Source organism: Lampetra fluviatilis, chromosome 3 (assembly GCF_964198595.1).
Source record: "Lampetra fluviatilis chromosome 3, kcLamFluv1.1, whole genome shotgun sequence".
In the NCBI taxonomy this organism is placed as follows: domain Eukaryota; kingdom Metazoa; phylum Chordata; class Hyperoartia; order Petromyzontiformes; family Petromyzontidae; genus Lampetra; species Lampetra fluviatilis.
In genome coordinates, this window is record NC_136277.1 from 28660130 (window position 1) to 28684041 (window position 23912).

Genomic DNA, 23912 nt, shown 5'->3' on the forward strand with positions numbered 1-23912 from the left:
TAAAAAAAAGCTGATTATTAAACCCGTTGGATGTGAAGTTAAGGCACGGTTGCCCTCTTCACGATTCAATTATTCAATTTGTATTATTCAAATCATTATACGATTATTTCTTCCTACATTGTGGTAAATCTGGCGGCCTCTCTTGATTTAGCGGGTGGGGGGGGACAACACCCCCCCCCCCCCCCAGTACGCACAACACACGAATTACAAAAACATCTAATGTTACACGCACATCGATCAACGTATTGTGAGATAGAGATTGTATAAGGGGCCGTCCATAAATGACGTCACGCGATATTTTACGATTTTTGACCCCCCCCCCTCGTCACACGGCGTCACAAAAAGTCAGACCCCCCTTCAAATATGACGTCACAAAGCTCTGCCCCCCCCCCCCCCAATAAAACATGCTTCAATTCGCTTTAAACTATTGTCATTGTAGTGCGTATTTAATGTGGCGCTGCACTCGTGTTGTAGGAGAAAACATTTATTAAAAAGTATATTTAATTAAGTAGAACGTGTTGTCTATATTTATTTAAAGTTGCGCATTTTGATGTGACATCACATTTCTCACCCCCCCCCCCCCCCATCGTCACACATCGTCACAAATGTCTGACCCCCCCCCCCCCCCAGGTGCGTGACGTCATTTATGGACGGCCCCTAACCTATTAATCGATAGCCTATTAATTGACTAATTATAACATCCCTAATACCCGCTGGCTCATTTGGACTGTCACGTTAATTTAAACTATTACAGTATTCACTTCCTAAAAACTATTTATAAAGGAACTGTAACGCAATGTGTTAAACTTGAATCCTTCTGAAAATGTAAAACACGATGCCAAACCCCATTAAACTTTATGAAAGGATAACCCCATATTTATTTTTGCATAGTCCATACTTTTAATATACTTTACAGTTACTGTTGTATTTTTGAGGCAACATGTTTTTTACCGGCATGGTAAAATATAGTAAATAATCCCAATGACCCACACGTTGTGAAACGTTCCACATCTAGTCATGGATTGACAAAAGGGCTGCCGTACATGTCTATAATTATATGAAAAGGTTTTTGTGCCCTTTATGCACGGCCAATTATGTCATGAAACAAAAACGACCCAGAGAATTTATGAGCATGTGTTTTGTACAGAAGCTGTCGAAGCCACATGTGCTGCCCTTTTTGATGGGACGCTCATAAAAGGAGGCTCAAGCTGCTCCTCACGATGGACACCACGCTCGTGCACAATGAGCACCCTGGGACGAGAGGGAGGAACGGCGGACGGGACCAACGATCCTCGGCTGAAATTCCACGGCGTCGCAACAGGCGAGCCTCGAAGTCGCAGCCTCAGGTACGACGAACAGGCACCGCCATCCCTGATGCCGGCTCTCTTTAGCGTACGACCAAGTCACCCTAAATGCACCCGATATCATCGGATCTCGCAAGTATACTGAGGTTGAGCCTACTTATTACTTGGATGGTTGGATAACCACCAACGCATTACAGGTATTGTAGGCAAGGGACGGCGAAAGTGGCCAGGAGATGGGTGAGTTAAGTGTTACCTCTTTATATGTGTATATTTTTTGTTCAAGGTACTCCAGTTTCCACTCGCTAATGGCATTGGACAAACATCCCAAAGTGAAGCCCTCCTGAACAACAGCCTGATACTGAATAGGGTGGGGTGTGGCATTCGGTAGTCCTTTTCCTGGGTAAAACAATTGGCATGAGCCTCATTGCTTACAGGTAGGGCAAATGCTGTTTGAGATCACCTGTGAATGGCATTAGGCCTGGCTCTGGGTCACTGGCGGAGCCAATGGGGGGGGGGGGGTGGCACGTGCCTCCCCAATGATCCAATCGAAATCCCCAATTTAGATCGGATCATTGGGATTTATTAGTAATAAATCGGCATTTTGAGACCCCCCACTGCCACTGTGTAGCATATTAGTATGTGCCAGGGACTCTATGAGATGATAGGACAATAGTCTGAGTCCATAATTGGCAATAACTAACGGCAAAGCAGTTATAAGTGACTCAGAATTGTGCGCAGTTGCATATACAGTACCCGACTTCCCTGAAGGCATTCACCTTCAGCGAGCGCGATGCCGATCACACACGGTTCGAATTCGACCCTCTAACGATGGCTGCGCCATCGCCGCACACGCGTCGAATAAAAAGCAAGGGACAAGTCCTTACTTACCAACAACTCCTATCATTTTTCATTGCTGAAGGGGTTGCCCCCCCCTACCTGAAAATCCTGGCTCCGCCATTGCTCTGGGTTATGGGGACAAATCCACCCCCAGCCACAACAGTCACTCATTTAAGCGGTGAATCCCACAACACATACGTACATACACTTACGTTCCAATTTAATTATTTTTGTTCAAATAAGTTCCATTCGGTTGATTCAATGATGTTTGTATAATTGGCTTAATGAAAGTGTACACGTTCCTCCAAAAACTTATCCCGCCCGCAAATAACATAACAATTCATACCACACTTTTGTTCTGTCTAATACATTTATGTACAATTAACTGAGTTTTAAGTCGAAATAAGCTTTATATTATAGATTCCATCCAATTTCAGACAGTTGTAATCAATAAAAAAAACACAAATTAGAGTGCATGATAGCAATGGTGTCTATTCAGATAAACAATACTGTTTTTTAATCAGTAAGTTATGCAACTTAAATGAATGCATAGTGAGTCAAATAAGCCGAGTTTGCTTCTACTACTTAATGGAAACATAGTAATTGACTGCCAATGCTGTGTATAACCATGATTGGAGGCTGTGTTGGTACATGGAGTTGTAGTTTTGCTCAAATCTACATATATAAGTGCCAATAAAAAAACATATAACTAACAGTCCTTTGTCAATCCACTGCTGGATGAAAGGCTCTCAATGATGTATCTGTCATGGGAGTTGTTTGACCATACACGAGCATGCTGATCAGCGCAGGTTGATGAAGGGCGGGCCTAGGATCTATTCAGATATCACTCGCCACTGATGTTGGCTATGGCTGAATATTTATCTCAGGTGGCTGGGTTAATAGCAGAGTGCACTCACCACAGCTCAACCACTTGCCCTCGTATCACGCTTCAATATTTTTCATGTGTTTACTATGATATGCCAGTGAACACGCCACGAACAAGTGGGATGATCCAGCATAAAAACACCACGACAAAATTCAGCTAATTGCAAGCACATGCATTGACCCAAAGGGAGTACTTCAGGGCATACATGTGAATAGTGAAAATTGGCATGAATAGTGGGAATTGGAAGGCCCTCGTCTTTTGATGCAAATGCTATGGTTTTATCATGTGTGTGTGATCATCAGACACACTATTCATTGGTGGATGAAAGTTTACCTATTAGCGTGTTTTTTCATGTCATTTGTACTTCTACATTATTGAGAGAGTTACTTTATGTTAGCTTTCACTAACAAATTACAGAAGAGCAAAGGAGAATCATTGCTTTGTGTGGTGTAGCTAAATTTATCCAGGTCAGGATTTCCACATTGTGCAAAACAGGTTTGAATAGCTCATCCCATTGAAGAGGCATTGGCTTTGTTGTTGTGGCTACAAAGATTTCTTGCCTGTAGCCTCACGAGGTTCGAAATGGGATGTGTGGAAACAGAACTAAATGCCCCAAGATCGCAGGATAACCTCACCTGAGCTGGGAGCATAGAGATGGCAGAATGGTTCATAGATCAGAGCACCGAGGTGTTATCACTTACATCTTAGGGTTGAATTCAGGTTTCGGCCACCTGTGATTAAACCAAGTTCTGAAGCATAGCAAGTGCATTGTCTCAGCCTGGTGTCCAATGACCATTACAAAATAATCACGTAACATCTCTTTTCTTCACTTCATTTAAATGAATTCCAATTCTAAGTATGACACATTGGATTGCCTTGCAACAAATATGTCAAAGTGTGTCCGCTAATGTGTGGATAAAAAGGTCACTTGTAAGAATCTCAAAAAAAGTATTGCAGTCAGAATTCCAAACGAGATTTGAATCCAATTACACGACCGCAATAGCAAAGTCGTAATACGATTGTACATACAATTGGGGGAAAAGAGAGTGTGGCCCATGTGTCCTGCGACCAGCACACAGAGCGTGGGCGAGGAGGCACGCTGGCTGTCCTGGGTGTCGCGTCAGTTCGAGCGTATTGCCGGCCATGGCCAAGAGATCACCATGCGGGAGTTCAAGGCAGCACTCAACATCAAGGAGGTGAGACCATGCTCAGTGTCCGTGAGGTCTCGCTCATGATCACGTGGGGGGGGGGGGGGGGGGTGGTCCCTGTGGGGAAGACAGAGCAGTGACTCTCGTTAGGTCTCGAAAGACAGTTATTTAACCTTGGACCCAGACTGGACTTTTGACACTGACTGTGGACCCTGATCATTGATGCTTGATTCTAACTTCAGGATGCTAATTTTAAACTCTTGATACTGATTCCTTCATCTGGGTAGCTGTCCATGAACGCTCAACACTAACTGTTGGATTTTGAACTATGTACCATGAAAATGAACGATGGACCCTAAACCTTGACCCTGTGAAGGTTTGCAAGGAAATATTTCTCACCATTCTGGCGAATTGCCCGATGATGCTGGATGTAATTACCAGCGAAACGTCATACTCAAAAACTGTAAATGTTGTGGTTTCACTCTTCAACACACCGGTGGGCTAAAGTAGTGAACTATTTGTCTTTTGTCAACGTGACACTTTTTTGCTGATTGGCCGTGTCGGGTGGTGGAGGGTTACGACACATTTATAAATAACGCGATCTAACCCAAAAACGTTTATTATGAATATTATGAATCCCTCACCCTCTTCCACAGTCGTTCTTCGTGGAGCGATTCTTCGCGCTTTTCGATTCAGATGGGAATGGGACCATCAGCCTGGAGGAGCTGCTGGAAGCGCTACGCCTCCTCGTACATGGATCACACATGGACAAGCTCACCTTTCTCTTCCATGTCTACGATGTGGATGGTTGTAAATTTATTGTTGTTTTAATTTTTTTATTCATTCAATATATTTGAGATAAAGTATCCGTCTAATGGAAGGCCAATGCTTGACAGCTACTAATTTCACTTTTCCTCAATTCCTGTCGCCCAATGCATATGATCGCAGAAAGGCAGCTTCTACCGTTAATTGGCAGTAAAATGGTTAAGTGAAATTACAGTTTCAGAATGTTATTTATACATTGATTTGTGAGTTTAAGATACATGGATCAAATTGTACAAATGAGAATGAATAATGTTTCATCCATAAATGTATTTATTAATTAGAATTTTGACATGCAAATGCAATATTAACACATTGAAGCTAATACAGAAATAGTTTTTTTTTTAATGATAATTGAAAAAAATGTAAATACAAACACCTACAAATAAAACAAAATCAATACGAATCGGTTGGAAAAACCAAGACCAAAAAATAATCCCTGAATTAAATCATGGCTCCAAAATCGTAACAATTATTTAAATCACTGGGGAAGCAAATCATTACATGCCTGCTAAAGTGGGGCCTTCGCCTTGCTTTATTTTGCACGTGCGCAGGCAGCGGGCTGATCGAACCGCACGAGCTGCGCACAGTGCTGGAGTCGTGCCTCAGGGAGAGTGCCATCTCTCTGCCCGAGGGCCGGCTCGAGGCGCTCACCCTGGCGCTCTTTGAGGCTGCCGATGTCGATCAGAGTGGGGCCATCACCCTGCAGGAGCTGGGCGCCGAACTTGCCAAACTGCCTGGCGTGCTCGAGGACCTCACCATCAGGTGCCTGCCGTCCGACCAATCATGCTAACTGTTCTTTATGCATTACAACTAAGGTTGACAGCGTGTGTATGCATGTATATATGTTGAGCTTCTTTCGCACCGTACGTAGCCAACCGTGCTAATTGGATGTATAGGGTGTGTGCATTTCCTCTTTTCTGCTCAGCTGTCCGTAAAGGGGTTAAACTATGACTCTATTAAACATGGTCCAATATGAACAAAACTTAACTTAAAGGTGCATTGCTATTATCCTCTTGAAAAATAGTCGGAGATCGATGGGTTGCCCAAAACTTGGAGACACAAACCAGAGCAAGAATGACTATCCATGTTAGCAAACATGCAAGTGGGTTTTGCTGTCACAACTACTTAGAAGGACATAGTCCACGTTTATTCATGATTTTATGAATTTATTTTGGTTTTATTTTACATTTTTGTGTAAGCTGTACTTGCTGATGCGGCGCCATTAACTTCCCACAGTGATAATTGTGTTAATCCTGTTGGAATAACAAACTGAGTCTACCTTGACCAGCATTTTATATATATTTGGATTTCATTTTGAGTTATATTTACATTTTATATTTGAGTTATTATCAGCCATGATCAATCCACAGCTGGATTAGGGCCTCCACACCCTTTTGGCGGAGTTCCTGCCTTTGGAGGTATATTTATCAGTATAAAAAATTATCATGCTAATGCGTTCATGCTCATGGATAAACGACAATGGCTTTGACGACTCAGCGCGGCGAGCTGGCTGAAGCCCCCGTGCGAGCACGAGCAACACCATGGGCCGCCGCGCTACTTGACGCGCACCTACTGGCAGAACAACTACCGCAAGCTGCTCTTCATGGCCGCGTACGCGTGCACGAGTGCGCTGCTCCTGGGTCTGGGCGCGCACGCGAACCACCGCCTGGGGCCCTGGGTGAGCGTGGCGCGAGCCTGTGGCCTCTGCCTCAACTTCAACTGCGTCCTCGTGGTGGTGAGAGAGCAAGACGGCGTCTACCAAATTATAACATCACAATATGGTGGAACAACTGGATATGGGGCTGTGAAAATTATGTTCACTTTTGTATCACATTTCGTGGTGTTATGGTTAACGAACAGGTCTCCTGGCGCGGCAGTTGAAATAACGGGGAAAGTTTGTTTTATTCCCACCCCCCTGCCTCTGTCCACCCAGCAGTACAAATGGGCACTCCACAGTCAATTGGCAGGTCACGTTTGGTGGGATAAAGCATGGTTACTCTCACCTCTTCCAAGATGTCTGGCTAGCTTAGAAGAGTAAGCCAAAATCACCTCGAGAGGGGTTATATAAAGCTCCTCCTAGTGGGGGCCCTTTTAAAAGCAGTGGCATGAGCAAACAATTGCAGGGCTGCACCTTTACCTGATACGGTAGAATAACCGGAGATGACCCATGAAAATGTTATTCATTATTACATTACATGTACCAAAAGGAACGAAGATAATTTGGTACAGTGTCTGCATGCGTAAAGTGGATAAGCTCTTTTCAGCCAGGATCATGTTCATATATTTGTGGCAGCAAAGTAACCAAAAGGTGGGTAATGATTTCATCTTTGTGAATTCAAGCCCTCTCAACAGCACAATGGAGGGATTCTTAAACTCTATTCTTCTACCCCCAAGACAGCCCATACTTTGCAGATTGTCCAGAATCAAAATACATTGCACACACCTGTAAAAATTTAAACCTGTGCAATGGTGATGACAATGATGATGGTGGTGGCATAGGTACCTAGTCGGTATAGTAACAGTGAATAGATTAATCGATTAAAATCAATGTTATGGACACAATACGTGCATTAAATTCTGCATATGCCAATTGATATCTTGTTTGAAATCATGTAATTTAAACCCTGCAGCCACCAGTGCCATTGGTGATAATGTTAATAGTAATGACGACGATGGTGTGGGTGGTGATGATGCCAGGTGCTGATGCTCCGCCGCTGCCTGACATGGCTGCGAGCCACGTGGGTGGTTCACGTCCTGCCCATCGACCAGAGCGTGCTCTTCCACCAGATGGTCGGCTACGTCTTGTCTGCACTCGCCTCCGTGCACTCAATCTGCCACGTTGTCAACTTCGGTGAGGAGGAAATAATAAAAATACAATTGTTTAACCACATTAACCACAGTTAAGCGAACGGCACATTCTGGGTGCATGACGGACATAGAATTTGGTGAAAATGTCCCCGACTGTCCCCTACTGCCGCCAGTTTCCTCCGCTCTATCTCTGACCTTCACGATCAATCTCATTTGTTTTGACTAACATTCTATTCATCACCTTGGCCAAACCTTGCTGATGAAACTCATTGAAGTTGAGACTTGTCCAATATTGCTTCGTTTAATAAACATGTTAATGGGTAACAATAATGGGAAAGGCTCACAGGCCGGTGGATTAAATGTTATTTCCTTTCAGCGATTTAAGCAAATCCCCTGACCTGTTTATTTTTGCATTCTGCTGTGCTATGTATAGCCAGAGCGCCGCACTGGTAATTGCCGCCGCTGCATGACATCACCCTCGTTCAGTGAAGCGCTCGAGCGACTTGTCAGAAACTGGTGCTGCGAACGTCTTCATCAAGCACCGCTGTGTGTCTGCGCCTGACACTTTAGGGTCCGAGTGCATTCAGTCCCTTTGTGCCAGACACAACATCCACTTAATAACCTAATTTATAGCCGTTGAAAAATAACCGGGTCGCGTCTGTTGATGATATTCAATTTTACCATAAATGCAGTCTGTTCCCTTAATATGCTGATAGGTAATCCATCTTCGGTAGGATTAGAGGGTACCTCTCAGTGCTCTTCTCGCTCCTGTCCTCCGAATCTTGCTCCAACCCCCCCTTCCTCCGTAAAATTAATTTGACCACTAACAGTTGCAAACTGACTCTAGGGCCAAAAGGAGCAACGTGTGTTGATGAGAGATACAAACACAAGAACCCATGACATTGCTTTGACTGTTGCATGAGAGGACATTGACTTACTCGTGGGACACATTAGTTGAAAGGACGACAATGGTTGAGCATTCTGAAGGGGATATGAAGCAATGACATCAGGGTGCGTGTATGATAATGATACGGATGATGGCATTGGTGCAGGAAGGGAGGAGCCTTTGCCTCTGTATTGCAGCAAAATGACAGGCTGTGGGGGGGGAAAAAATTACGTGCCCTGTTTCATTCGATTATAATCGATTATAGTCCACTGCAGTCAATCCTGCAATACCATAACAGTAACATTAATTGCAATCCATGTCCTAACCATGTCTTTATTGGGATTTTTTTTTCAATAATTAATTTCTGAATGATAACTGCTGTAAATGTTATATTACACGTTCACAAACATTTACAATTCAGCATTAGGGTTAGAGGTGAAATACATTCATCATTTGTGTTCTGGGTTTTGTTTAGGATTGATTTGGGCAGAGAGTTTACATTAAGGGTTTGAGCCTAACCTCTTATAACCAACTATGGTGGAATTCAATTAGAGCGTGACAGGTTTTTTGTGTAGCAGTATCAGCATGAGGCTTGAGGTTTTTCTCCTTCTGGTAGAGACTATAATAACAGCTGATGCTGCTTGCTTTTGTCACTGCAGCTGGTGTTATATCTTGTGAGTATGTTGATGACATTCACGGATAAATTAATGAAGATTCATTTGTGGTGCATTGATCGTTATGATGGTAAGTGAATTATAATTGTGGTAATGAATTAACGATAGCGGGAATATGATTTATTATAAACTCATAAATATTGTGGTCATAAATTGACAATGAAAATTGGGTATGGTTGACGACAAAGCGTTCATGGACAAATGCTCTCAAGATCACAAGACAAATAGTCTCCCTGTTTTTAGTGAGAATTGAGGCGATGGTCATCTCTGTGTAACCGGCCCCCTCTATCCCTTTCCTCTTGTGTTCGTTACGAGGCGACAGGCCGGTTAATAAGTACAAAAACAACAATAATAGATGATTTCGGAGGCAATGAGTGGATACTCTGCGCTGTGTTCTGTCCTCCTTCTGAGAATCGGATTACTCCACCACCAAGGGACACCAGAGGATTATGTGACTGCAACTCTTTATTTCAAAGTGTTCTTCTGAGGAGCATTCGTGCATCTGTAATTATGACCAGATGCACAGCAATCAACCCCAATTCACACCATCTCACTGCTCAACCCCTGCACTGTACAGCGTCCACCCAAATCTGAATAGGTTCCCTGTACCCTGAATTGATTACTCTACTGGTGGGTGTGGCCTACTGTGCACTCACATGACCCTATGGGCCCAATCCATGGTCATTTTATTCACAATAAAACTTGTGGTTCATTTTCATTAAGCCCATATCGGCTACATCTGCAATGGTAGTATTACATCCCCAAGGAAAACCATCCCTTGTCATGTGAATGTGGAATTTCCACAGGGAAGATTATTAAGAAAAAAATAATACCACTTCATCAGACCCAAGAGGGATGATGGGCAGAGTCAACTCCAGCTGGATTTGGAACTCGCACCCTTCCAATTTTGAGTCCACCACTTTAACCACAACACCTTATTTGTACAGCAGTAATGTGACAATGTGTTCATTCATATACATCGATTTTTATGCTCACGATATATGCACCAAACCGTTTGTGGAATGTGTTATTTACAATACAGGAAATTAAAAGTATATGCCTATGATTTGCTGATGTTGCGTGTATGCTAATGAAGTGAACGTAACTGAATTGACAAGGCAAAACGAGAAACAATACTAACAAGTAATTGAAAATTAGACAAAGAATAAAACATTTGTTTTTGTATCAATTCGTGACCTCAGATTGTGACAATTCATCAAACCACTGGGAGGGCAAACATCATTAAATGCCTTATATCATCACCAGTCATGATCTATCCACTGCGAGATGACAGCCTCGCAAGCTGTCACAATCTCTCACTATAAAGTGATGCAACAATTCACCTTGCTCCCCTGTATGACCTGATTTAATCACCCAATCTCTGTCCTCCCAGGCAGGTTCCCTAATATATATGCATAGCTCTCCAATTCGTTTTTTGGTTGTACTGTGTATTTCGTCATGATGTCCGACATATCGCTTCGGACAAACAACATGTGGTATTCAAATATATCAAATAGCTTTCCAGCACAACCACGAATAACTATGCAATAGTAATATCAATGCATATTTGAATGTGTGAATGTGAGAATAACCGCTTGCCCGCCTTTGGCAGTGTCACTGTCGAGGCAGCCAGACGCCCGTTACAGCCTCTGGGAGTTTCTCCTGACGACGCGGCCTGGCATCGGCTGGGTCAGCGGTTCGGCATCCGTCACGGGCGTACTGCTCCAGGTCCTCGTGGGCCTCATGCTCGTCTGCTCCAGCCCCTGCGTGCGACGCGGCGGGCACTTTGAGGTGCTGCCCTCTGTTTTCCCAGGCTGTGTTAGTGCCAGGGTCAGATTTATGGGGGGAAAGGGCAAACTGGACTTTCATCCAAGACCAAAAACTGCAGAGGCCCAACAAATGCATATATTGTGTTGTATAAAAAGTACATGTGCAGCATTTTTGTCACTCCATCTGTCAATCCACTGTTGGATGAGAGCCTTCCCACACCATGTAGGCAGTGAAGGTTATACGAACTCTCATAATCGGAGTAATAGATATTATCACTGGGTGATTTAGTCATTGGCAGTAAGAAAAGTAGGACCGCTTATTTATATTTTAACTTTATGTAAATGTTACTATCTTAATTTGCTCTCTTATTATATTGTTATACATTTTCTCCAATTTATTAACATTTGGCATAGATTAACCCTCCTGATAGGGGGCAGGGTGAAAAGTCCATAATACAGGGTTTTTTTGGGTTAGATCACATATTTACGCGATCTAACAAAAAAAAAACCTGTGTTATGGATGATAATGGTCGCGAATAGATACCTAAATTGACCCTGTCTCATGCTTTTATTTTTTTCTTATCCTTAAAACATCGAGTCAGTGTGCCCCATATTCAGATGAGTAGTGGGGGTCCTTGTGTTTGACGGCTTTTCGGAGCCAGTTATGGAAATTCCATAATTTCTTCACATAAAGGTATTTACTTAATTGATCCTGAAGAGATTATGGGATCAGTCCTCTTTTTATTGTTAGGTACCTCTGCTATAGCATCACCTAGCTCGATTAAACATGAATACCACAGTTCCACTGAAATGGATAAGCAATGAATGCCACGGTTTTACACAGATGTTCAATAATTATAGGGTAAAAATTAAAATGTAAAATTACATGCAGTAAATAAAATAAAAAGTAAGAGCAGTCATATAAAAAACTGCAAATTTTGGACCACACCAACCGCACACAATAGTTTATTTTAGTACAGGAGATTGCAGGGCCTTTAGTGTCAACTTTATAGCAATGCTCCTTGCTTGATAACGCTCACGGCCATAATTCCAACTTGGATTATTTTCCCGAGTGCCTGGATGAGATAATTTTCCGTACCTCCAACCCCTCCATCATGTAAGAAAATTTATTGGGTGTACCCTTGAAGTGACAGAGCCCACGTGTGTGACTGCTGATGTCAGTCTAGAAAAACACATTTTTCACCTACTTAATATCATGCAAAAAGTTTCTTATTCCATTTTCAATTAATCTCAAGATATTTTGAAAGTCTATGAGTGCAGCAGTGGATAAGAGGTTTTCTTGAAGACATTTCAGAAACCTTTCTGTAATATCCCCTTCCACTGACTGCTCTCTAACACGGGGTGATGTACTGTTCTGCGAGAGTTCCGAGTGGATTCTTTGCGCTCATGACACAATGCCTAAAGCATAATTGGGATGAAGTAATGTAAACATTTTAAAAAGAATCCTAAAAATAGAATCATTGCAGTCCAATGTGAATCAATTAGTCTCCTAACAGAGATGTATACATTTGTATATATTTAATTGATGAATGTTTCAATATTTCGTAAGCTTATAACATAAATATTTTTTTGCAGAATTAGAGTTCACTCTGAATACAACTAAAGTAACCGTTTTGAGCCTTATAATCTTCCTGATTTGAATTTTGGCATTCCTGTTGCTGACTTAATTCATCTACCCGCTGAGCAGACCTGAATGGAAATTACATTTGAGTGTTTGAATTCGTCACAAATTTGAATGACAATGTAATTGTACCGTAGAATGGAAATAATAAAATAATAAAACATAATAATATATAATTTTATTATGTTTTATTTTTATTATTTTATTATTTCCCTTCTACATGACTTTACCGAAAGAACCAAGAAGATGAATCCCTGCAGTCACGAAAGCTTTAAATCGAAATGTAATTGTAATTTAAACTTACACTGCAGCTGTAAATGTAATTATAATTGTCCTTAGGTGTGCTCCTGAGCCGCCCAGCCACCTTGTCCGTGTGTACCCTACAGGTTTTCTACTGGACACACCTGTGCTACCTGTGGGTGTGGCTGCTGCTCGTGCTCCACACGCCGCACTTCTGGAAGTGGCTGGCAGGGCCCGGCGCACTCTTCCTGTTTGAGAAGCTGCTCGGATTGGCTCGTTGCCGCATAGGCCACACACACATCACCGAGGTCAACCTACTGCCCTCCAAGGTGCGACACACACAGCAACACGGCTAAGCGCCTGTTCTCCAAATTGTCATATGCAAATGTCCTTGTGGACATCCTCTTACCATACTCTTAGTTCTTTCGGTAAAGTCACGTAGGTAAAAAATGAAATTAAAATTAATAAAAAATAAAAAAATAAAATCACGACGTTTCGGAGGCAACACAAGTCTCCGTCATCAGGTGGGACCGTCACAGCCAGATTTTCTGCATCAAGTGAACTTGATACACAGCCAGATTTGCTGCATCAAATCTGGCTGTGACGGTCCCACCTGATGACGGAGACTTGTGTTGCCTCCGAAACGTCGTGATTTTATTATTTTATTTTTTATTAATTTTATTTAATTTTTTTACCTACGTGACTTTACCGAAAGAACTAAGAGTATGAATCCTTGCAGTCACGCAAGCTTCACATCTACACCCTCTTACCCTCAAAGGTGGCAGTAACACACAGCAACAAGGCACCAAGGGGCAAACCTCCTGCCCTATATGGAGTGGTACATGTGGTACACACATACTATAAACTATAACTATTTTTTTATTTTACCAGGTAAGGCCCACACGAACAGGGTGTAACTTCATGTGCTATGTCGTGTGGTATACACACATCAACACAGCTAAACTCCTACTCTTCCAAGTGTAATACAAGCCTATCACTGAGGCCAACCGACTACCCTCCAAGGTGCGGGATAGACAAAACAACAAGGTAAGATGAGCAGGAAACGTCACGAGAAGAGATGATGGCCCATGGTTGAGGCTAACAACTTACTGGCAAAAAAAGCACATCAATGTCCGAGAGGACATTAACCATGGAGATGGCGCTCGACGGATTGTCGCATCACATGACCCTGGGAGATGATGTCAGGTATGGGAGGACTTCATTGAATATTGGTAATTCATCATCATTATGGCCGATGATGATGATGAAAATTATGAATTACCTTGAACTGGGCAAAGGAGCAGTAGTAAATAATTTATTCAGAAGTTTATCCAGTTTGACTGCCAACTGACCATCATCCAGTCACCATCCAAAAATGTGTTTTGTTTTTAAAGTGGTACATGGTTTTATAAGTTATTGACGGTTTCTTGTTTGGCTGGTTTCGTTTTTTTTCTTTGTAGACATGAGCCATTTGACTTTGACAGCCCAAAGGGCCACCTTGACTGATAACGCACGCATGTTTTTTTTGTATTTCTTGCCTTTTCTAGTTTTGTTTCTGTGCCCTCAGGTAACACACCTGGTGATTCGCAGACCTCAGCATTTTCACTTCAAACCGGGCGACTATATCTACCTTAACGTCCCTGCCATCGCTCAATACGAGTGGCACCCGTTCACCATCAGCAGTCCCCCCGAGCAACAAGGTGCCTCTCATCATGCCACCCATCTCAATTGTTGCAGTGGAAGTGCACACACCAGGCTTTACCACCAAGGCTGGATTATCTCAGGAGAATTCTGAGATAATCCAGCCTTGGTTTTTCATGACAACAAGTTGGAGCACACCATCTGATAATTTAATAAATGGGTTGTTTTGATGATCCGAAAGGGACCGTATTCTTCATCAGTCTAAAATATTGCAGAGTCGTGACAGGTTTACATACGAGAGACCATCTAGTGAGGTGGGAGTCCCCACCATCCCTATTCCAGTCCCTCTTCCCACCTCGTCACATAGTCTCTCATATGTAAACCCGATGCAATGTGTGGGATATTTCAGACTGATGAAGGCTACGATCCTCCGACTGTAGTAAGAGAATACTGCGGCATTATAACCAGAGCCACGGCGATGTCGGTTGGCGCTGCCTCACAGAAACCCTGTGGCTGCACGTGCGCTCCATGGGGCAGTGGACGATGCGTTTGTACGAGTACTTCAGCTCACACGACGGGCGAGTGGTGTGCCAGGACCCCTACCAACGGCTTACTCGACGCCTCACTCCCACTCCATGCAAGAACTGGACCCAGGTGCTTGTTCGTTCATAATAATAATCTTAATGTGCTCTTCAGTTTTACGCCATGTGTTGAACTCCTAAACATTCCCGCAGTGGTGCATGGAAAAGGCTTGGGAAGACATGTTCAACTCAACGACCTAACCCGAATTGCCACATTTGAACTACGAACAGCTATGAAAACCTGCTCCAGTTCTTGTTGCCTCAATGGGTCTCTGCCTCCAAGTTATTCTGTTCTGGACTTCTTCCATGATATATTTCCACTTCTTCTCAGACCATTCTTTGATGTCACTTGCCCAGCAAATGTGCGGATTTGTTACGTCCTCTTGAGTTTTCTGCTAATATTTTCAGCACTGTGCATGGTAACAAGTTACCACCCATCCGTATGACATGTCCAATATAGTTCCTGAAGAAGTTCTCAGCACATGGTGTGCAATACATAGTACAACCTGAAATTACATCAATGAGTGTGACCAATATTTCAACAAAGCTTTGCTCTGCAAATGATCAATTATGAGTGGCTGGGCACAAGATCCGTTTCCCACACTCTTGTTCCTGCAGCACGTGTTCAGCATGGATGTGATGGATGACCCGGCAGCCATGCGGGCACAGGAGAACGTACGGCTCACGTCCTTTCGTAGCCTACGTGGCTCGCTCGAGGAGCCTGGGGTGCTGCCAGCTCAACCGCTAGCATCCTCCTCAAGTACAGCTGCTGTGAGTGCAGGGGTAGTGGAGGCCCTTCTTAGGATGCAGGGTAGAGCACTACTGCATGGGATGCTGTTTTACAATTTGTACCCAGGGATGAACTGTGAAATAATCGCCCAATCACATGAAATGTGCCTAATTTGAGAAGCTAAGAAGGGTTAGTTATGATAGGTGACCATCATACATAATACAGGTGTTATAGGCTGCTGTGGGGTTACATTATGGGCAGCAGAGGGCAGTGCAGCAAAATCCGTTATTTTACTGTAACGTGCTTCCGCATGTATGCTGCCTGCTCGCCATCACCGGCGTGGTGAAATATTGTTCAAGTAACCACGATGACCCGCATGACATTTAGAAACCTTCATTCTGCAGTGATCGACAACAGAGCTGAACATGTACACATGTACATTTATCCAGGGAAGAACTGGGCGACCGAGCACCCGCACATTCAGCTGCTTAGCCGATCCTGAGGCTGGGGTACCTTACGCTGAGTGTGCCCTAGATGTCAACTACAGGCGACTAGTTTCAGTTGCTCAGAATAGAAAACAGCTGACCTCCATGAACCATTTACCAGGCAAATGCTAACTTGCCCGGTGGACTTGTCCACCCACTGTGAGAGTATCCAGACGTTCGTGTATGTCACTGTACATGCACATGGGTGTCTACTAATCACCGTATCAATGTATATACTGATGCAGCCCAGCCTCACACGTGTGGCTGTATTTCTTGGTACACATTACAAATGCATCAGTGAGCATGGATTTGTTTGTTCTATTGTTGGGTACACTGTGTAAATGTGGAGATGGGTTGAGTGAGACTGGTTTGGTATATAAATGTATTCATCAATAAACTAAATGACCGCTATAATGAAATGTATTTTATTTTATCTTCTGCAGGGAACCTATACTGACAAACATCACAAAGTCTGCAACATAAAGGTGCCTCAGAGACAATAAAATAATGGAACGAGTAGAAACAATAATGGATATAATTTCCACAAAGTTACGTGGAAGTGCCTCATAGACATAAACAGAACAAATCGACATTGCCAGCAGTAGATATATTACAGACAAAATAAACATTTGGAGGCAACTGTTAAAAACATCCAAGCAAGCAGGAGACATTAGCTATCTCTGTTGGTGGTCCTGAGGAAATGGTGGCACATCCACATTCCTATGACGGGAATCATTTCCTTCGTAGGATAGCCATTGTTCTTGATTCTTAAAATGTGTCTCAATCATAATTTATAGGCCACACTTTCTGGCAGTTCTGTGCATTTTTTTTATACAGTATGTATATTTTGTTACGTATACATTACACTAATTCGGGATGCTGTGTCCTGTGCATTCAGTGTTACCTGGATGGGCCATACGGGACGGCGACGAGACAGATCCTCATGTCCGAGCACGCAGTGCTCATCGGGGCTGGGATCGGTATCACTCCCTTTGCCTCCATCCTCCAGAGTTGCATGTACCGGTATGACCCCCTCTGTGCCCAGCTTCCAAAATATAGTCAAACTGATTTCCTTCTCATCTCCTGTTTACAGCCCTGAGCCAGTGGTGGAAATTCCACGTTTCTATAGTGGGGATGAGTCTATCCATAGAACAACCACCGTTGACTTTTCTATAAAGTGGTACAAATTTTTTTATCGACCTCAATGAAATGATGGGCTTCGTCAACCCACAACCAGGATTTGAACTCGCAACCTTCTGATTGTGAGCTGCTCACTCTACTGCTGAGTCACTTGGAAAAAAATATAATAATTTTCATAATCATCACCAGCTATGATCAATCCGCTCCTGGATGAAGGTCGCTCCAAGATGTCACCATCTTATTGCGGTCTCGTGAAACAAAAAATAATTTGAGCACCTGCAAATGAGCTGTTTAATTTTCTCCATCTCTGTTGTGGACATCATCTTTCTTTCCATCTCTCCATGGACGTCTGTAATTGTATGTAATGTATCAAGTGTAGCTTGTCTTAGTACCTAATGTGTCCTTTTTGCACTTATTCAAGAGAATAGAAAGGCCCTATACATTTTATCTAGTATGAGAATAGTTGTTTTTGTATGCAGTACATTTGTATTTGTCTTGTCAACGCTCCAAGCAATGTTTAGATGTTAAATGACAGTTATTAAACAAGAGAGTGAATTGTAAACCTGGTAAATTAGTCTGCAGGGGGCAGACACATTTTGCAGGTCCCCAACAAGGCATTGCAAATCACCTAGGCAGATGGGCCACTTGCTATTTGAAGTGGAACACATTTCTCCCATGGTAATCTTGACTAGGCAGTGCCAAAAACGCGGTTTTTGAAGACGGGGAGTCACTACTTGCTCTGTTATAAGCATTTATCGTGTGGTAACACATACCTGTAATCCAATCTGAAATGACGTTGGTTAAACACACAAGGATGTGAGCTGGAATGTGTTTTAAGTGCCCACCTGCCATGCAATTTGTGTCCGTTTAGGGGACAGTATATGTGTGTGGAGTTTGCTTGTAATAACGTCATATGTATGGGATTTCATCATGTATTTAAAAGACAGCTCACGGAAAAGACGTGTCTGAGGGGAACTGAATAGGTTCTCAACTTGCTTTCTCCTGAGACTGACCCCTCAAGACCAACAGACGCGTGCTAACGTACCGTCTGTCTTAATCTGACACTGTATGTAATCCTGTCTGTCACAATATTCACCAGTTCATCGCGCTGTTTTCTTGCAGATACCGAATGCGCAAGCAGACGTGCCCCAGCTGTGCATACTCGTGGTGCGAGAGCATGAACGACCATGACATGAGGCTGCGCAAGGCATGTAATCATCAACTGATTTCTTTAGAACTTATTTTTGTGTTTAGTTTGCTGTCGTTCCCCCGCACCTTCAATTAGCACCGTTGGCTATGTACGGTGCAAAAGAAGTTCAACATACATACTCCTTAATCTTTCCAGCTTCAACAGTGGGCACCTATCCAGGAAGTAAGGGAGGATAGATGTTGGTTAACTGGACTCTAATCTCTTCCCCTCAGTCTGCTTAGTGCCTCTGCAATGCACGTGATCTCAAGCAAGTAGATAATAAATGTAATGTTTTGTCAGTAGTAGCCTTTGCCTGTGTCCTGATTAGCCTGGCAATGTTTAGCTTGTCACGTTGCAATCCGCTGACTGGCTTATTTTTATGCTCAACCATAGATTTTTTTAATACTTGCATTTGTACATGTAATGTTTAACATTGCCGTCAACACCACAAATTTCATCGTGACTTATTTTTGTATTAATCCAAGTTAACAGAGTATGTGTGTAATCTTTGCATATGTATAGGTTACATTTATTACATGGATGTGTTTTGTTGTGTAATTTTGTTTTGGTATCAATATATTCAAAGCTGTTACATTCTCAAATGAGCACCAAACTGTCTTAAGTTGATGCTAAAATCCAAATACCTATGGCTGAGATCAATCTATACATAGAACAACCACTGTTGACTTCAACATCAACACCTTTTACAGGCTAAGGTGGTGCTTGTTTTACCAACTCCAGAGGTAATGGACTGTGTTGACCCTGGCCTGAATTTGAATGACAGATTTTATTTTGATCCTAATGCCCCACCATGCAAGCTATTTTCTGATCACAGATGTGTACACTCCACAGAGTGTGCATCATTCACACTGCAATACATTTCCAGCGACCCAGGTTCAGGTTCTGGCAATGAGGCACATTGCAAGAGGAAATTTATAGTTGAACCTGGCCTGCGTCTTCTGAAGGTGTAGAATGTGAACATGTCCATTAGAGAGGCAAACAACATCCCTCATCACCATCTAACCTGTCACATCAGCCTAATTAGGTGCTCTCTGACAGCAAGGCTAAGCACGGAATATATGTCCTTCATATTTAAGCAAACTAAATTAAGGAACTCTGTTGACTGCATCAGTAGTGGTACACAATTACAAACACATGAATTCCCCCCCTCATTGTCAACACTGTCTTATAGAGGTGAAAACATAATATGCTGACATTTTAGGTAAATAATGGGCATGGTGATTTATTTTTTTACCTTCCTGTTTGTGTATGTACAGTATATTGTTTCAAATCATTTTTTTTCATTGCTCTCTGCAGGTGGATTTCTTTTGGATTAACCGAGACCAGACGTCCTTCGAGTGGTTTGTGAGCCTCTTGACAAAGTTGGAGCTAGAGCAGGCAGACAAGGAGCCAGAAGGTCAGGGCCTTTTTTTTTATCCCTATTCAGATTCAATATAATGGATATGGAGGCCAGAATAAACATGGTTACAAAATGTTATTTCCATTTTTGTCGGTAATATAGAATGTTAGCTTTGGTTCAGTCTATGACTGTGATATGCAATAGCCTACTTTGCATTACTAATAAGTGCAGAAGTTCCATTGAGGTCCTTTACAGGCTACTTACAGCAATGGTGTAATGCATTACTTATATCACCGTTGTCAGCAACACATAATTAGGAATGATTGTGCACGTAAAAATAACACCACATGACACGTCAAATATTGGATTAGACATATATGCACATAATACTGTTAATATTTAAACACCAAGGTCAATAATATTGTTTTCACATTGCTAATGTTTATTGTGGTGTTATACTTGCAGGCAATTCGGAGGGAAATGATGACTGTAGTAATGTGTACAGGTGTTGTTTAAATAGCCTTAACTCTGCTATTCTTTATATACAAATATATCCCATATAACCTCCACAAACTGTTGGGGAAAGTGCTGTTCGCGAGCATCTTTTTTAGGTTGACATGGCAAACATGGAGGTGGTGTGGCGAGCACATACACACGGTAATCCTAGGAAACCATTTGCTTGTTCATCATATTGTCAAGTGGCCTCTTACCAAATCACCCACAATGGACACGAAATCTAAGCTGGGATGAGCCTGGATAGTGTTTGAATTCGGTGTACACCATGCACAAACATAGACATATTGGGTAGAAGAGGGAAGTGCAGCAAAATCGATTGTTCTGTACTCCTGTATCATGCACTGACCAACTGGGAAAGTATGGTCAAATAACCATCACTGCCTGCAGAGTGGAGAAGCTCTCATCCCAACAGTGAACACACGGATTGTACATGCACACATACATACATCAAAGCAATTAAGTCCGTTGTGAATTTATACTACTGGCAAAATCAGTCAAATGCTTTGCCAGCTTTGTGGCGGTGAAAATCTGATTGATGTCACTCGCAGGCCGCTTCCTGGAGATGCACATGTACATGACATCAGCACTAATCAGTAACGACATGATGGCGCTGGGGCTACAGCGGGCACTGGATCTGTTGGCACAGAAGGAGAACCGTGACTCTATCACGGGTCTGCGAACGCGCACGCAGCCCGGGCGGCCAGACTGGGGCAAGGTCGGTCATATTGAACGATCAGCACAACCAGTGGCGGCTCCTGCAAAATCTCTCAGGGGGGGCAAATGTCTGGATGATTGATAAGGATAAGGTCCACCCATGCAATGGATAAATTAACAGCTTAAGCATGTAAAGGCAACTTCACTTCTTTAATATTAATGAAAAATAAAGTGACTCTTACAATACATCTTGTTTGTTTCTATACTCACTATTAAAACAAACCACTCAAGTTTCTTTTATTAAAGATTCCACTAGGTGGCGACAAATTATATTGTTGGATGAAACGTGCTTACGTATGATGACGTTAGCACGTATGATGACGTAAGCACATTAGGGCGAGCCCTCCCGGAAGCCATAGAGAATGCATTGCAGCGCCCCCATTCGAAAAAAAACATATTTGAATGTAAGTCTATGGGGCCACTCGGGGCGATTCTCAGCTGGAGGGAAATCGCCAAAAAAGAGGCGGTACTCCACAGAACGTGACATGACGCTGATTGGACTATATCCAGAGGCACAGTGACGGCTAGCGTGACTCTGTGGTTGAATGACATTGGTGGTGCGTCGCCCAATCGCCCTAATGAAGAAACCGCCCCTGAGCACAACAGGGTTCAACTTTTAGCGACCCATCAGCAAATAAAGCATTACCAGATAAAGACCAAAAGAGATGTTAATTGTTTTGACTATTTCGTATATTTAAACCAAACAGGATTATTAGGAGCAGGAGAACTCATGTTACCGCACAGCCATAATGTTTGGTAATTCAACATCCGTCAAGTATTATCCAAGTGGAATGTCATATTTAGTGCTGTCCAGCATCATTCAGTGATAACTTGTGTGTTTGTATATTTATTCTCTAAATTGGCGTAGAAAGCTACTCAAGACTATTGTATGGGCAGAGACTGAATCGCCTAGCTCTTAACTTGTTTATGATGTTCTCATTTCAGGTGTTCCAGAAGCTGGCAGATGAGAATAAGGGGAAAGTGCAAGTCTTCTTCTGCGGAGCCCCTGCTCTTGCCAAAGTCATTAAGTCACACTGTGAGCAGTTCAACTTCAAGTTCTTTAAAGAGAACTTCTGAAAAATCATTCATGTAGCAGATGCAATTCACGTCTGATTACTGCACTGTGGGTCACTTTCTGTGTAAGGAAATTATCTTTTCCTTGGCTGAGCAAGTTTGGTGGTGCGCAAACTCTATTTCCATCTGACAGTGATGTGATTCCAGATGCACTGGTTACAGCAAGAGCTATGATATATGTGAGACAGCTACATGCTGGATAATGATGTGCTTTTGAAAATAAAGTACAACAGAGCAAACAGGTGTCTGACAACCTGCCCTTGCCGAATAAGACAGTGTTCTTCAATATATTATGGGTGTTATTAGTTTCACATGCATTCCTCCCACGTAAAAGTTAGTTCCTGAGCAGTTGTCAATTACAGTTTTGATATAAATAATATAAATGGGATTGTATCTATAGATGCTGCAGATAAACAGTACACAAACAAACATTGAAGAAACCTTGAGACTGTTCAAGATAATCATACTTTTAAAAACAATCTATACCTTGAGTTTCCTGGATGGCTGCTGGCTGGGCTCCTCTCTGCCCAACAATAACTGTTGGTGGCTCCGGGCTGATGCCACCGAAACTATCTGGGTTACTGGCTAAAGGGGATTTTCCGTGTAGCAAATAAAAATGTAATTGAAACGGCGGAAGAAGTTTGGAATATATACTAGATAGCGACACTGAAGAGGTGGGAGTAATGAATTCAGAAGACTGACAGTTAATTTAAAAGTTATCTGTTTCAATTTGTGCTCCTTTTAATTTAATTCTTTCACCTGAATATTATTTATATCCTAGAGAATATAAAAATCACAGTACATGTAACCTGTCCATTTTATTCGGTACAAAGTAGATTACTTTGACTGCTCTGAGTACAGGATTGTGATAACAGTATAAAAATTACAACTGTCTCTTATTTTCCATTGCAGAGAAACGGGTTCTGTACTCGTCATACATTTTAAAGTATAATTCTGTGGCTGGCAGTGTGAGTCTCTTCAGGAGCATTATTCTACTGATTGTCATTTTCATTATTGGTATATTTTTAGGTGTTGTGCTCGTCCTTAAAACATACTAAAATGTATAGGTGTGTTCACCATTGTGAAGTATTCCAAAATTTGTTAACCCTTTGCACTTGTACGTATTATGTATCACTATGACGACCAACGTGAGATCACCGTCTTGTGACCATATATTGTAGCAGGATTATTCTGGTGACCTCAAACCAGTTCAGTTGTCGCACCTCCAATTAGCACGGTTGGCTATGTACTGTGCGAAAGAAGTTCAACATACATACATTGTCAACTTGTCATGTAAAGTAGGAAGCATCACTGTTTGGTTTATTCTTAAATAAATACATTTTTGCAACTCTTTGTCAGGTGACTGCATGTTGAGTGGCACGACTTTTATACTATCTTATTATATCTTTAACGATGAAAGCTATGAAACAGACATATCATATAGAGTAGGACTAATGTGTACA

At 42.4% G+C, this 23912-nt stretch overlaps 1 protein-coding gene across 2 annotated transcripts; it reads left to right on the plus strand.

The window, feature by feature from the left end:
- Positions 1 to 1214: 1214 nt before the first annotated feature.
- Positions 1215 to 22546, plus strand: NOX5 (NADPH oxidase 5). 2 transcript variants are annotated; one of them, XM_078879608.1, is made up of 17 exons: positions 1215 to 1346; positions 4100 to 4223; positions 4832 to 4982; positions 5552 to 5762; positions 6498 to 6735; positions 7698 to 7851; positions 10981 to 11159; positions 13166 to 13348; positions 14587 to 14719; positions 15163 to 15314; positions 15860 to 16012; positions 16900 to 16941; positions 17355 to 17479; positions 18719 to 18803; positions 20103 to 20202; positions 21210 to 21376; positions 22321 to 22546. In XM_078879608.1, exons 1-17 carry the CDS (start codon positions 1243 to 1245, stop codon positions 22450 to 22452), a joined length of 2433 nt encoding a protein of 810 aa, XP_078735734.1. In that variant the 5' UTR covers positions 1215 to 1242; the 3' UTR covers positions 22453 to 22546. The 2 variants fall into 2 exon arrangements, with proteins under 2 accessions (XP_078735734.1, XP_078735742.1); XM_078879616.1 differs by lacking the exon at positions 21210 to 21376 and having other exon boundaries at positions 22321 to 22426.
- Positions 22547 to 23912: the final 1366 nt, after the last annotated feature.

Excerpts from the sequence above, each read along its gene's own strand:
- NOX5 (XM_078879608.1), top strand. The coding sequence starts at position 1,243 with ATGAGCACCCTGGGACGAGAGGGAGGAACGGCGGACGGGACCAACGAT. Across the intron at positions 11,160-13,165 it reads GACGCGGCGGGCACTTTGAG|GTTTTCTACTGGACACACCT; the intron begins GTGCTGCCCTCT and ends TGTACCCTACAG. Across the intron at positions 18,804-20,102 it reads ATGACATGAGGCTGCGCAAG|GTGGATTTCTTTTGGATTAA; the intron begins GCATGTAATCAT and ends TGCTCTCTGCAG.